Below are 15,304 nucleotides of genomic sequence, written 5' to 3'. Positions count from 1 at the left end.
GGCAACTGAAGGTTGTATAGATGAAAAGGAATACCAGAAACAATCAAAATCTGAAACTCAAATTCATGGGTTGAAGCTTGAGGTGAACATCTCTTCCCATTTGTTTCCCCAATTTTCTCCATTTTCCTGGGCGTGCCATCAGGAAAGAGCAGGGGTGTGGGACGAATTGGATATCTCTCTCAGAGAGCTGGCATTGACACGATGGACTGAACAATGGCCTTTTGTGCTGTAACATTCTATGATTCCAATCCTTCTGGTTCTTCGGTCAGGTACTGGCCAGCATTTATTACCCAATCAAAGTGGCTATTCTTTGTGTATCAGCCTTGGTACTAAATATGTTGGCTATTCAACTGTGCAGTGAGCAGAGTCATCGAGTTCAAACCCACTGTCCTCTCGACACCCAAACTCATGGGATTTAGATTTTCATTGTCACCATCTGAGAGGTAATTTGGCAGAAGGGATAACCTACTCTTTACTCATGTGATTTTTCAAAAGAAGTAAGCCTGTATGTGTGTGAGTATATAGATGGGTCTGAGTATATGTGAATGAATGGATGTAATGTGTCAATGTGTGGTTATAAGTAGGTGCAAGTGAGTATGTGATTGAGTCTGACTGCTTACAAGCGTGTGCATGGAGTGCATGAGTGAGTGAATTAGAATTTGCAAATGTGTATGAGAAAGCATGAGAAGAGGTGAGTTTGTACAACCCTAGTCAGTCTACAAGGATGTTCTTTTGTACATCTTTGAAGAATGTAGGTCTAGGCTGAGGATCATGGTGGTGGAAAATAAGATATCTACAAAAAATAGTGTTATAATCTTCAGTTCTGTTAGCTGCATATGAAACCCCAGAATATCCTGCAGTGGCTCCTGTGAAAACAGCAGTGAGATGGAGCAAGCTTTCAACTTTGAACCAAATCTATAAACTGATCCAACCTGAAAAATAGCAGTGCCACTTGGACCCACAGTCTGCTCGGCCAATAGCACAATGCCATGATGGTTGACCATCTTCTGATCAGCTTCCTCTGGTCTGAATTTTCTACCTCCGCTGTCTTCGAAAATAACTTTTCAAACTTGAATACAGACCCAACTTCACAGGTCACATCAAATTCCCACAAGACGAGATCTCCTGTTACTTTTCTCTGGAACCTTACATCTATCTCCCACCCACGTTATAGCCGGATATCAAAGGAACTCCTGCAAGAGTTCAGGCTCAATATGTTTCTGGGTAAAATGGATCAACGCTTAAAACAAAAACTCCTCATCCCTCCACGTTTTCCAGCTCTTATTAACCTGAGAGTTACCATTGAAGATGATTGATCTTTGCATTGTTGTGTGTTTTGCGAGCTTTGTCTGGTTTCTGATGTCATGTTTTTTTCCTCTTTTTTTTGTTGCTTTTCCAACCCCCCCCCCCCCATTCACCCACCCACCCTTCACCCTCTCTTTAACAGCTCTATGTAAGCAGTAGGTCTAAGGATGACAGCAAGGGTGGGAGTGATCTTGCCACTCAGTTACTGACTGAAATCAATCTCAGCAAGGTATTACTGAAGATTACTCTGGGAGAAAATGGCCAGGCCTGATGTCAGCATGGTGTCATCAGCAACTTTGAAATTTACCCTCCTCCTGTCCCATTTGTCTCTGTCTCTCTCACTCTCTTTTTCTTTTAGTTTTGTCTTGGTGTCTATTGCATTCTTTCCCTTTTTTGTGTCCCTGTCCTTACTCTTTTATGCTCCCTGGGTTTTCCCACGCTCTCCCAAACCTTTTGTTTTATTTCCCCTTTATTGTCCCTTTACTATTTTGGTTTCTTGCACTCATGCTTTCTTTTATTTCTCTTTTTATTTCTGTTTCACTGTCCCTCTATCTTGCATTTTCTCTTTTTCGTTCATTTGTCTCCTTTCCTCTTTTTTTGTCCTCTGTTCTGCCTTACCTTTTCTCATGGTTTTTCTGCCCTCTTTCGTTTTCCTTCGTCATTCCTTTTGCTGCCTCGCCCCCCCCCCCCCCTTCCTCTTTCTCCCGATCCCCCTTTATAATCTCATCTCAACTGCTGTGTTTTCCTATTCTCCTTTGCTCTTCACCCCTCCCTAAAAGAAGGAAAGCCACTTTCCATAACCTGACTACTGGAAAAGAAGAAGCTTTTTGTTAAAATAAAAGCAGAACAAATCTGAAAGCAAATCCTTCATCTGTTAAATTTGTAAGGAGAGTTGCAGCATGCTGACACCACCTGGTTGCTGGAGGTGCTGATCCTGACTCTTGTCCTGTGTTTCATAAGTCTGCTAATCATCAGCATTGTCTGACTCGCTTTATTGAAATGCATGATTGTGAAGATAATGACATCACCCCACAACAAGCAGGTGCAAATACTTGATATACAGACTTCATATGTTGACTTGAAATGTATAAAACGCTTGTGGTGCTGTACTGTGATACAGCATCACACTGTTACACTCGGTCTGCTTGAGCTAATTGAAAAGAGTCAGCATTGAATTGTGAAGGGTAGGTCATGTTTGGCCAATTTAGTTGAATTCTTTGATGTCCTTAACCACTGGGCAGGTCTGTCTAGACAGGAGCAGAGATGTGCCAGGACATAGATTAAGTGAGTGAGCAAAACTGGAAAATGGTGTTCAGTGTGAAAGGTCATCCACTTTGAACCTAGGAGAACATATTAAAATATTTTGTTAATGGTGGGAATCTAAGAATTATGGAAGGACAAAGGTATTTGAGTGGCAAGCTGCACCTTGCCAACAGCAAGCAAACCAATACAGAAGGTAATCAAAAAAATTAATGGAATTTCAAGGGGGATAGATTTCAAAAGTGTAATGTAGATGCTCCTGCTGCATAGAACAATGGTATTAGACCCATCTGGAGTACTGTATTCACATCTGGAAACCACACCACAGGAAGGATATGTTGGTATTGGAAAGGGAGCGTCACCAAAATCATACCAGAACTGAAAGGGTTAAATTACAAGTTCAGGTTCATTGGCTTGTGTATCCTAGAGCATAAAAAGTTTGACGAGTAACCTAACTGAACTGTTTAACATGATAAAAGGGATTCTATTGGGTAGATACAAAGAAATCATTTCCTCTGGTGGGGGAAATCCAGATTTCAAGAGGACACAAGCGTAAGATTGGAGCTAGGCATTCAGGCAGACTAAGGTACACCCACAGTGCTGTTCGGGGATCGAGATTTTTAATTCAGTGAGGGTATTAAGGAGTAGGAAGCAAAGGTAGGTACAGTTGAGGTACAGGTCTGTTGCAATTGACTTCTCATTACCGAATTAGTCCATGTCCACTTGCAGCATGACCTAGGCAATATCTAGGCTTGGGCTGACAAGTGGCAAATAACAATCGTGCACGCAAGTGCCAGGCAATTACCATGTCCAACAAGAGAGTATCTAACCAAAGCCACTTGACATTCAATAGCATTGCTATTGCTTAATCCCCCACTATCAACATCTTGGGTGTGACCATTGACCAGAAACTGAACTGGACCATCCACAAAAATACTTTGGCTACAAGAGCAGGTCAGAGGCTAGGAAACCTATGGCGAGTGTGATGGAATACTCTCCACTTGCCTGGATGATTGCAGCACCAACAACACTCGAGAAGCTCGACACAATCCAGGACAAAGCAGCCCGCTTGATTGTCACCCTTTCCAAAATCATTCACTCTTTGCACCACTGACGAACAGTAGTAGCAGTATGTACCACATACAAGATGCATTGTAGGAACTCAAGAAGGCTCCTTAGGTAGCACCTTTCAAACACATGATTACTACCATCTAGAAGGACAAGGGCAACAGATACCTGGGAACCCCACCACCTGGAGGTTCCCCTCCAAGTCACTCTCCATCCTGATTTGGAAATATATCACCGTTCCTTCACTGTCGTTGGGTTAAAATCCTGGAACTCCCTCCCTAACAGCATTGATGATGTACCTATGCTTCAGGGACTGTAGCAGTTCAAGAAGGCAACTCACCACCACCTTCTTAAGAGCAATTAGGAATGGGCAATAAATGCTGGCTTAACCAGCAATGCCCGCATCAGGTAGATTAATTTTAAAATATCAAATTGAATGGTAGAATAGACTCGAAGTCCTGAATTTCTACTCCTATCCTATGTTCTTATGAGAGGTACAGTTGGAGTTTGCCAAACTATTGGGCTTGTTGAGAGAGGGAAAACTGAACTTCTTGAAGACAATATTATGAGGTCAGTATAAGGTTAAGAATGGTATTTGTGGTCTGCACATTGCATGATCTTCGCAGTCCAGATATGGAAGATGATCTCTGCTGCAGCAAGGGAGAACAACTTGATCTGATAATCTATGTTGTGGTGTGATGTTCATGTTTTAATTACCACAAAAACATTTTCCTGATTCTTGTGTTTATGGTGAACATATTGTGTGATATAGCGTCACGGTAACTTGTGTCTGCAATGATCCAGCTGGACATTACTGGCTATGTCCAGAGAATAAAGATAAGGATATTCTTGACTATTAGAGGTATTGATAAAATTTGAGTGCATTCCTCAATCTGACTAGGAGAAATTAGCAGATTTGTGAAAGAATTTTGATAAATGCCAGCCTTGCAAGTGATGCCCACATTCTGTAATTCTTTTTAATGTGTCATAACACTCCTCATTCTACCCCAAACAAATACACACATTCGTGTGGATTAGAGCTTTACAAGACATTTGTGCGCTTCCCCCTGTCCCAGCTTATTTTTAAATTCATTCTCGGGATGCGATGAATCGCTAACAAGATTACATTTGTTGGTGGCCTTCCCTAGTTGCCCGGAGATGGTAGTATTGGACTTTCTCCTTGTTGCTGTAACTGTAGAATATGTATTTATACCATAACATTGCCTGGTAGTATAACTCTAATCTGGACATATTTTTCCAGAAAAATGGCATGTTAATGCGTATTTTGGAGCTGGCAAGTTTTAATTCAGCTAACCACCACAATATGTGGCTCTGTGCTATTTGTTGTATTTTTTAGCCTTACCTGCCAGGAAAGTCTGAAATGGTTGTTCTTAACTAAATCACCTTCTTCAATCTGCCATTTTCTGAGCTAAGGAAGGTAAGATAAACAGATAGGTTTCAACTCCTGGTCGCTAATGTATCACCCCACACTAGCACAGATGGCAATATTACCAAATTTGTTCCCTACCCATTTTGGTTAAATAATGGTCAATGCTTGCTTTCATTTGAGAAATTGGCAATTTAGCATGGCCAATCCACGTAACCTGCTCATCTTTGGACTGTGGGAGGAAACGGGAGCACCCGGAGGAAACCCACGCAGGCACAGGGAGAAAGTGCAAAGTCTGCACAGATAGTCATCCGAGGCCCTTGAAACTCTGCAGTTCCTTGTAACAGTTTGATACAGCTGAATGTTAGGCCACTTTAGAAAACAGCTACGAGACAATCACGTTGGTGTCAATGTCTGTAAATTACAGTCGTAAAAATATGTAAGTGCAATCTTTCTGGGGTAAAAACAAATCTTGTCTCCTCATCTACTTTACCAATTGGTCATCAAGAAAATGTGCACATCATAGCCAGCCTGGTTCCTGTGATGGATTGTTGCAGCGCAATATCATAATGTTTGTACTTACAGGGCCATTGTGTATCATTAAACTGACACTGTCACTCTCTGGTTCCTTTGCAGGTATTTGAGAAAGAGACGGACTCCATCACAGTGCATGCTATCAAAGTGCTAACGGCGATAATGAAGAACTCACCCTCTGCTAAGGTATGTCTGTCAGAAGTGCCAATGTCAGCTGCCAATGCCAGGGGTTGCTGCTCTCAGATTAAAAACAAAAACTGCAGGACATACTCAGCAGGTCAGGCAGCATTTGTGGAGAAGGAAACAGAGTTAATGTTTCAGGTCAATGACTTTTCATCAGAACTGGAAAAAGTTAGTAGGTTTTAAGTAGGTTAGCTGGGGGAGGGTGGATTTTGTGAGGGCCACGAAGAATCTAGCACAAGTTTGTAGAGTCAAACAGAAAGTAAGGTTATTTATAACAATATGTACACAGCAACAATAGTTCACCACTGCTTCCTTCGCTAGCCGGTACCACACTGACCAGCTCTATTTATAAAGCTGTAACTACTAATGATTGCTCTGCCCCCCCCCCCTCTCCCCCATTGGTCATGGTCGTGCGACCCCTCTTCCGTGGCTTCATTCGCGGCCAGATGTCCCTGGAGAGGGAGCAAGCGGTGTCCACAGGCATACTCAAGGCCTTCTGTGCTCAGTGGGCACCGCAGGGGTTGGATTGCTTTATTGACCCTTGTTTTCACATTTTGATTTAACGTTTTTAAGTTTCCATTCCTCTTTGTTCTTTTTGGGCTGTGCTCCATTTGTTTTTAGGAGCGGCCCCTTTTTAATTTATCACTTAGTTAATTTCTGTTCTTCTATTTAGTTGATGGGCCCCAAAATACATCATGGGATAACCAATTGTCCCCAGCCAATAAGACTCGGGCAGGTTATAACAGTGGACAAAGAGCAAAAGGGATGGTCCGTGATGGGTGGAAGATAGGAGAGATTAAATGACAAAGAGTTGGTGTGCAGAGCCAGAGGGAGCAATAATGGTACATGTGGCGGCACGGTGACACAGTGGTTAGCACTACTGCCTCACAGCACCAGAGACCCGGGTACGATTGCGACCGCAGGTGACTGTCTGTGTGGAGTTCGCACTTTCTCTCCATGTCTGTTTGGGTTTCCTCCGGGTGCTCCGGTTTCCTCCCACAATCCAAAGATGTACAGGTTAGGTTGACCGGCCATGCTAAATTGCCCCTTGGTATGTAGATGGTGCAATAGGATAGAGGATTGGGCCGAGGTAAGGTAACCTTTCGAAGGGTCAGTGCAGACCCTATGAGCCAAATGGCCTCCTTCTGCACAGTAGGGATTCTATGATTCTAAGTAAAGAAACAAAAAATCTGTCCAAGGGAGATGTGAATAAGAACAAAGAACAGTACAGCACAGGAACAGGCCCACCAAACCTGCTCTGATCACATGTCCTATCTAGACCAACTGCCTGCATCCTTCCATATCCCCATTGTTTATGTGTCTATCTAGGTAAGTCTTAAAGGTCGGTAACGTATCTGGCTCAACCCCCTCACTTAGCATTGCATTCCTGGCCACCACCACCCTCTGTGTAAAAAAACTTTCCCGCACATCTCCACTGAACCTATCCGCCCTCACCTTGAACTTGTGCCCCCTTGTAATTGTAATGGTAGAACATGAACAGCTGTCATAAACCAGAAAAACAAGTTAAAACCAAAATATGCCGAGAATTCAAACAAAATGGAGACATTATGGTTTGAAATTTTTTTACTCAATTTTGAGTCCAGAGTGCTGTAAAGTGCCTCATGGAAAATACCCAGAGAGGTCTCTACGAATATACAAGGTTGCCATTCGGGGTGTCATCGGGGTGCGCTATCTTCCGAGCAGTCATGGAGAACACCCTCCAAGGACTACCGTGAGTGGTGGGTTACTTGGATGACGTCCTGGTCACCGGGATCACTGAACAGGAGCACCTGAGTGACTCGGAGGAGGTCCTTCACTGGTTTTCCGAGACAGAGACAGCCTTAAGAGAGAAAAATGCATTTTTTTACACAAAAGAGGTCACACACTTGAGGTACCGTGTGGCCCGAGACAGCTTGCACCCAGTAGAAGAGAAGGTGCGAGAAATCAAAGAAGCCCCATAACTGTGAACGCGACTGAATTGCGGTCCTTCATAAGATCGTAGATTATTATGGGAAATTTATCCCTACCTTGGCAATCATCCTCGCACACTGCATGCGCTATTGAAAAAACACCAGGAGTTGGCATCGAGAGCGCCGCAAGATGAAGCCTTCGCCAAAGTGAAGCAACAACTATCATCATCGGGTTTGTTGACCCACGTCAACCCCTCAAAGACCCTTTTGATGCCTCCCCATATGGAATCAGGGAGGAGTTATTCCACTGCGTGGACGACAGAATGGAGAGATCGATAGCCTACGCATCGTGGACTTTGGCTGTTGCGGAGCACAACTATGCTCAGATTGAGAAAGAAGTGCTGCCCATCGTTTTTGCAGTGAAGAAATTCCACCAGTATGTGTATGGGTGTCATTTAACCATCATAACGGACCACAAGCCATTGCTCGGACTATTTAAGGAGGACAGGGCAATTCTAGTAATAGCATCTGCCCGGATACAGCGTTGGGCCCTATTGTTAGTGGCGTATGAGTACGAGTTTGAGTATCGCCAAACTCACAGATCGCAAATACAGACACTCTGAGCTGGCTCCTGTTGCTGACAACTGTCCTCCCCGAATTTCCACCAAATACTGACGAGGTTGTATCGACATTAAACTTTATGGATGCCTTGCTGGTCACCGGCGCACAAGTTCATTACTGAACACAGGAAGACCCTGTCTTGGCGAAGTTTCACCATGTCATCCTACACGGGGGTCAGCAAGGGAAACTGTTTAGGAGCTGTGAGTTTTTGAGACCAAGTAGAAAGAGCACAGTTTGGAGGATGGTCGGGAGTTATGATTCCAAGTCAGGACAGACAGGTTATACGTAAAGACCTACTCATTGAACACATGGGGGTGTCAAAGGTGAAAATGCTAGCCAGGAGCTACGCATGATGGCCAGGTCTGGATTGCGACATCGAGCGACTGACCCAGCAATCCACCACGTGCCAGGGACATTAGAAGGTCCCGACAATTACACCCCTCCAGCCATGGGAATGGCCAGGCCAGCCTTCGGTTCGCCTGCATACAGATTTTTGCCAGATTTTTTCAAGGCTCAATGTTCTTGCTGATAGTGAATGCCATTGCAAATAGTTAGACATACATTGAATTCCATCCACCAAAGGCCACCATCGAAAAGTTAAGGCTCTCATTCAGTACCCATTGCATCGGAGAGGTATTAGTCATGGTCAACAGTACCCCATTCACTAGCGAGGAGTTGGCATGCTTCATGAAGCCAAACGGGGTGAATCATCTCCCAGACAGCCCCATACCAGCCTTCCTCAAATAATCTGACTGAACAAGCAGTGCAAACTTTCAAAAAGGGCTTGAGGCAACAGGCCATGGGATCTATGGAGACGAGGCTAGCACATCTTTTGTTCAGCTATCGCGCCACGCCTCATGTTACAACCGAGTGACATCAGCAAAACTGCTGAAGGGCCGCAGGTTGACAACCTGCTTTAGCCTATCATTCCCTGATATTAGTGGGAAAGTGGAACGGAAACAAGACCTCCAGATGCAGTACCGAAGCAGACAGACACAGGACAGAAGTTTCCTACCGGGGGACACTGTTACCGTCCAAAACTACAGAGATGGTGCCTGGTAGATTCCACGGACCATGGTGAAACAGACAGGACCAGTATCTTACACAATAAAAGCACGAAACCGGACAGTGCGGGAGCATCTGGACCACTTCCGGAGCAGAGAGCCAGCCTCAGCACAACACAACCGGAGGAACCGTTTTCCAGACCCACTGCCCAGTACAAGGGGGCCTGGGGATATCACTACCTCGGGACCCTGATACAGATGTGTGAGGTGGAAGATTCAGGATCTGACATGGAGACTCAGGCATCTGCGTTTTCGGACAATAGACTTAGTTTCATCATAGATTTCATCATAGAATTTACAGTGCAGAAGGAGCCCATTCAGCCCATCGAGTCTGCACCGGCTCTTGGAAAGAGCACCCTACCCAAGGTCAACACCTCCACCCTATCCCCATAACCCAGTAGCCCCACCCAACACTAAGGGCAATTTTGGACACTAGGGGCAATTTATCATGGCCAATCCACCTAACCTGCACATCTTTGGACTGTGGGAGGAAACCGGAGCACCCGGAGGAAACCCACGCACACACGGGGAGGATGTGCAGACTCCGCACAGACAGTGACCCAAGCCGGAATCGAACCTGGGACCCTGGAGCTGTGAAGCAATTGTGCTATCCACAAGGCTACCGTGCTACCCAGCAGGGATCGGTTGCCAACAGTGCCCCCAGACATTCGACGTGAAAACAACATTCCCCGAGGCGCCATGCATTCCCTGACCAAGCCCCACAGCAGCTGGAGGCACAGTGGAGGCAAAGCGGGAGAGAGAGCCTCCTCCACTCCCCCCCCCGATAGAGGGATGTACAGACGTTTGGTGGGGGGGAAGGGATGTTATCGCGGGATGAGGGCAGAGGCCCAACAGCGGGCTTGTTAATTCCCTGAAGTAAACATCACCCAAGAGGGAGTCGGCATCTCAGGATGGTTCCGAATGGGACTTGGAGAGTTGCTTAGTTGCTTTATTTCCTAACTCTGAGTAAACTACTTTTTAAAAAGATACTTTTTTAAATTTTAGAGTACCCATTTCATTTTTTCCAATTAAGGGGCAATTTAGCGTGGCCAATCCACCTAGCCTGCACATCTTTGGGTTGTGGGGGCGAAACCCACGCAAACACGGGGAGAATGTGCAAACTCCACACGGACGGTGACCCAGAGCAGGGATCAAACCTGGGACCTCGGCGACGTGAGGCAGCAATGCTAACCACTGCACCACTGTGCTGCCCCTGAGTAAACTACTTTTGACTCACAATTTCAGGGCTCCTCATTGACGACAATACTAACATGTATGATAAGCATTCTTGCGATCGCACACCAACTCTGGTGGGTATAGCTGGAGAGGCCAAAGGATGGTTGGTGTGGGAAATATCTGTATTATTCTTCTGATTAAGTCGAAGGGCTTTGATATGTAGTTGAGCATTGGGGCAGGATAGAGGAATTCTTACTCTGCATTTAACTGTGCTGTATCTGGAAGTGCTTTGGAGGTGAATGTTAAACTCAGTTTTCTTCCTTGAGGGAACGGACCAATCTGGAATCTTTTCTTTAGCACAAGTTTATTCACAGGAACACAGACTCCTCTTTAACTCCCCCAACATTGGTGTATACCAATTCTTATATACTTGAGAATAATTGTCGAATATTTTCTGTTACAGGTTCTCTCACTTATAAAAGAAAGTTTGCACTTCACATACGTCACCACTGTCTTTGAAAAAACCCTCCATTTCCTACTTTATTTTGCAAACACTTTGTGCTAAAATTGTGTTCATGCAACAAATGTTTACATGAATCAAATTATATGATATTCTTTTATCAGTATTTTCTTTTCAGGAGAGAAAAGGTTCATTCTTCAGCACCTTTAAGACACAAAATCCATTCTTTGTCAGGGCCTTTGTAACTTGCTCCATCTTCTCCATCGTGATTGGCTTCCCTCCATCTGCAACAGACGATGGGAATGCAGCCTGAGAACGTTGTGAGGTCAGGCGAGACAGAATCATAGAATTCCTGCAGTGCAGAAGGAAGCCTTTCGGCCTATCGAGTCTACACTGCCCACCCACCTGGGCCCACTCCCCCACCCTATCCCCATCACCCATAACCCTACCGACACTTTGAACTGAGAGAGGAAACCGGAGCACCTGGAGGAAACCCACCCAGATGTGGGGAGAAAGTGCAAACTCCAGACAGTCACCCAAGGCCAGATTGATCATCTGCTCTGCTCATTTTGACGACTGAACAAATCAATTCTGGAAAAGAAAAGTTCACCACAAGTGCCACACAAAACATTGTTCCTTGTTGGTCGTACATTTGCCTTCTCTGAGGCAAAAGATCCCACAGCTTTATTTCAAAGAGGACCTGAGATGTTCTCCATGCTTTCCGCACCAAAATTAGTGCCTCAGCAATTATTACTAAAACAGATCATCTGTTGATAGTATCATTATTTTTTTGTGGACTTTACTGTGCAGAGTGTGGCTGCCGTGAATGCCAATGTAGCAACGGTAAGCACATTTTAAAAGTGCTTCATTACCTGTAAAATTTGGGATGTTCTGAGGGCATGAAAGGCACTCTATAATCTTTCTTTTATTTAGTAACCTATTGGTAGAATAATGATTCACTCTGATTGTACAAGATTTTGTGGCTAGTTAAGGGGGAAAAAGGTCATGTTCCCATTTCCAGAGAGTGATTTGTCCTTTGCAGCCACACAAATTGTAATAAAGAAATTAATTTCTCAAATATATCAATCTTTCTGCCAACAGGAGGTGTTCAAGGAGCGGATTGGTTACTCTCATCTATATGAAGTGCTGAAAAGTCAGGGAGAACCAACAAAGCATCTCCTGCAAGAACTCATGAACATGGTAAGTGCCTGGCTCCTGGGTGGTTCAGGCTCTGTGTCAGATAATAATACATCATACAGACCAGGGGCTGGACTTTCCATTCGCTGGCGGCAGGATTCACTGCTCTCGCTGCTTGTCAATACGATTGCCCATTGGAACCACCCCATGCCGCTTGGAAACCCGCAGGCGGGGGTGCACTGGTAGCAGGAGCAGAGAATCCCAATGGCCAGAGAATTCTGGCCCAGATATCCTTGTGCCACATTTGGTGTTAATGCCCTGCACTGGGAGAGGGAGGAAGGTGGTGGGATTCCCACTCCGGACCAGTTTCTATTTTGATCTCAGAATGTGGGTATAGCAAGCCAGCTTGTGATTTATTGTTTCTCCCTCAACGCACAGTGAGCTAATAACTGGCTTGTAATGCAGACCGAGGCCAGCAGTGTGGGTTCAATTCCTGTACCAGCCTCCCCGAACAGGCGCCGGAATGTGGCGACTAGGGGCTTTTCACAGTAACTTCATTGAAGCCTACTTGTGACAATAAGCGATTATCATTTCATTTCATTTCATTTCATTGGCCTGAAGAGTTGATGATGGTGGATGTTCTGGTAGCAGGCATACAATAGAACTGAGTGATTTTCCATCCACATTCAGCCCAATTTTCATCCTCTCCACTAATCATGAATGAGCCGGGGTCAAAGCTAAATTAGTAGTGCAGCATTATGGCTTCTTTCCTGATGACAGAAAGAGCCATCAGAGCAATCTTGGAGAATCTCGCAGTGCAGCACAGAAAATGATGACCAACTCCAATCAAAGCATTTCACAATGATTTCCTTATATCTGCAGGCTATTGAAGATGAGAACATGACCTCCCTCATCTCAATCAATAATGAGCAGCCACTGTTGATCCTGGTGCAGTGGATTCCTGACCTGGAATCTCACAATCTACAAATCTTTGTCTCCAATTGGCTGAAGAAAGTTTGTGGCGCTACCTTGCGGACTCGCATGACCTGTGTGAAGGCCGGGATGCTCAGCGCTACACTGGAATCATTGAGCTGCCATTCCCAGCTCCACAGGAAGTGTGGCGAGAACCTTATTGACTTGCTCGAGGTACTGGGTAGCCTCTCCATACAACCTGGAGAACTCCGTCAATTAATAAAACTACTACGGACCGATGATGGTAAAGTACACCCATACTCTGCCCGTGTCATTCGGGCCTTATCAGCTATGGCAAGGAAGGATGGGTCTGAAAACGTGCTGCAGTATTTTGACCTGACTCCCAGTATGGCTGGAATAATGGTTCCAACCATTCAAAAATGGCCGGGTAACGGTTTTGCTTTCCACACGTGGCTCTGTCTGAATGAGGAGCGGGAAGATAGTTGTTTATTCAGCAAGAGACCGAAACGAAAACAACTGTACAGGTAGGAAATGTAAGGTACATGTGCACATAAAGAAATAATTGTCAAGTATCATCCGTCTGTACAAATAGGAATTGTCAAGCATCATCCAAATGTGCATGTAGGAATTGACAATTTATGCAATTAGGGAAGGTTAATAAAATCATAATAAATCGGAGCAGGAGTAGGCAATTCAGCCCATCGAGCCTACTTCACCATTCAACAAGATCATGACTGATTTGACGATGGTCTTAACTCCACTTTCCTGCCTGTTCCTCGACTCTCTTGTGGATCAAAAATCTACCTAACTCGGCCTTGAATATATCCAATGATCCAGCCTCCACTGCTCTCTGGGGAAAATAATTCCAAAGATTAGTGACCCTCTGAGAGAATAAATCCCTCCTCATATCTGTCTTAAATGGGAGACTCCTTATTTTTAAACTGTACCCCTTTGTTCTAGATTGCCCATGAAGGGTAACAATCCTCTCAGCATCTACCTTGTCAAGTTCCCTAAGAACCTATATGTTTCAATAAGAGCGCATCTCATTCATCTGAACTCCAATGCGTATAGGTGCAATTTGCTTAACATAAGAACATAAGAACTAGGAGCAGGAGTAGGCCATCTGGCCCCTCGAGCATGCTCCACCATTCAATGAGATCATGGCTGATCTTTTGTGGACTCAGCTCCACTTTCCGGCCCGAACACCATAACCCTTAATCCCTTTATTCTTCAAAAAACTATCTATCTTTATCTTAAAAACATTTAATGAAGGAGCCTCTACTGCTTCACTGGGCAAGGAATTCCATAGATTCACAACCCTTTGGGTGAAGAAGTTCCTCCTAAACTCAGTCCTAAATCTACTTCCCCTTATTTTGAGGCTATGCCCCCTAGTTCTGCTTTCACCCGCCAGTGGAAACAACCTGCCCGCATCTATCCTATCTATTCCCTTCATAATCTTATATGTTTCTATAAGATCCCCCCTCATCCTTCTAAATTCCAACGAGTACAGTCCCCGTCTACTCAACCTCTCCTCGTAATCCAACCCCTTCAGCTCTGGGATTAACCTAGTGAATCTCCTCTGCACACCCTCCAGTGCCAGTACGTCCTTTCTCAAGTAAGGAGACCAAAACTGAACACAATACTCCAGGTGTGGCCTCACTAACACCTTATACAATTGCAGCATAGCCTCCCTAGTCTTAAACTCCATCCCTCTAGCAATGAAGGACAAAATTCCATTTGCCTTCTTAATCACCTGTTGCACCTGAAAACCAACTTTCTGCGACTCATGCACTAGCACACCCAGGTCTCTCTGCACAGCAGCATGTTTTAATATTTTATCATTTAAATAATAATCCCTTTTGCTGTTATTCCTACCAAAATGGATAACCTCACATTTGTCAACATTGTATTCCATCTGCCAGACCCTAGCCCATTCACTTAGCCTATCCAAATCCCTCTGCAGACTTCCAGTATCCTCTGCACTTTTTGCTTTACCACTTATCTTAGTGTCGTCTGCAAACTTGGACACATTGCCCTTGGTCCCCAACTCCAAATCATCTATGTAAATTGTGAACAGTTGTGGGCCCAACACTGATCCCTGAGGGACACCACTAGCTACTGATTGCCAACCAGAGAAACACCCATTAATCCCCAGTCTTTGCTTTCTATTAATTAACCAATCCTCTATCCATGCTACTACTTTCCCCTTAATGCCATGCATCTTTATCTTATGCAACAACCTTTTGTGTGGCACCTTGTCAAAGGC

The 15,304-nt window shown here is 44.7% G+C and overlaps 1 protein-coding gene across 3 annotated transcripts in view; it reads left to right on the top strand.

The window, feature by feature from the left end:
* Positions 1-15,304, top strand: part of nbeal2 (neurobeachin-like 2) — a 519,702-nt gene that overhangs the window by 287,800 nt on the left and 216,598 nt on the right. For 2 of the 3 annotated variants that reach the window (XM_072468151.1, XM_072468152.1), the window contains exons 10-13: positions 1,448-1,534; positions 5,657-5,740; positions 12,070-12,168; positions 12,988-13,562. In XM_072468151.1, the coding sequence (XP_072324252.1) occupies positions 1,448-1,534; positions 5,657-5,740; positions 12,070-12,168; positions 12,988-13,562 (845 nt within the window). The remainder of the gene's footprint in view (positions 1-1,447; positions 1,535-5,656; positions 5,741-12,069; positions 12,169-12,987; positions 13,563-15,304) is intronic. The other variant, XM_072468153.1, reaches the window with a different exon arrangement.

This window comes from Scyliorhinus torazame, chromosome 11 (assembly GCF_047496885.1).
Source record: "Scyliorhinus torazame isolate Kashiwa2021f chromosome 11, sScyTor2.1, whole genome shotgun sequence".
Lineage (NCBI taxonomy): Eukaryota > Metazoa > Chordata > Chondrichthyes > Carcharhiniformes > Scyliorhinidae > Scyliorhinus > Scyliorhinus torazame.
The sequence above is the reverse complement of the archived record's forward strand: the minus strand, read 5'-3'. Positions and strand labels throughout refer to the sequence as shown.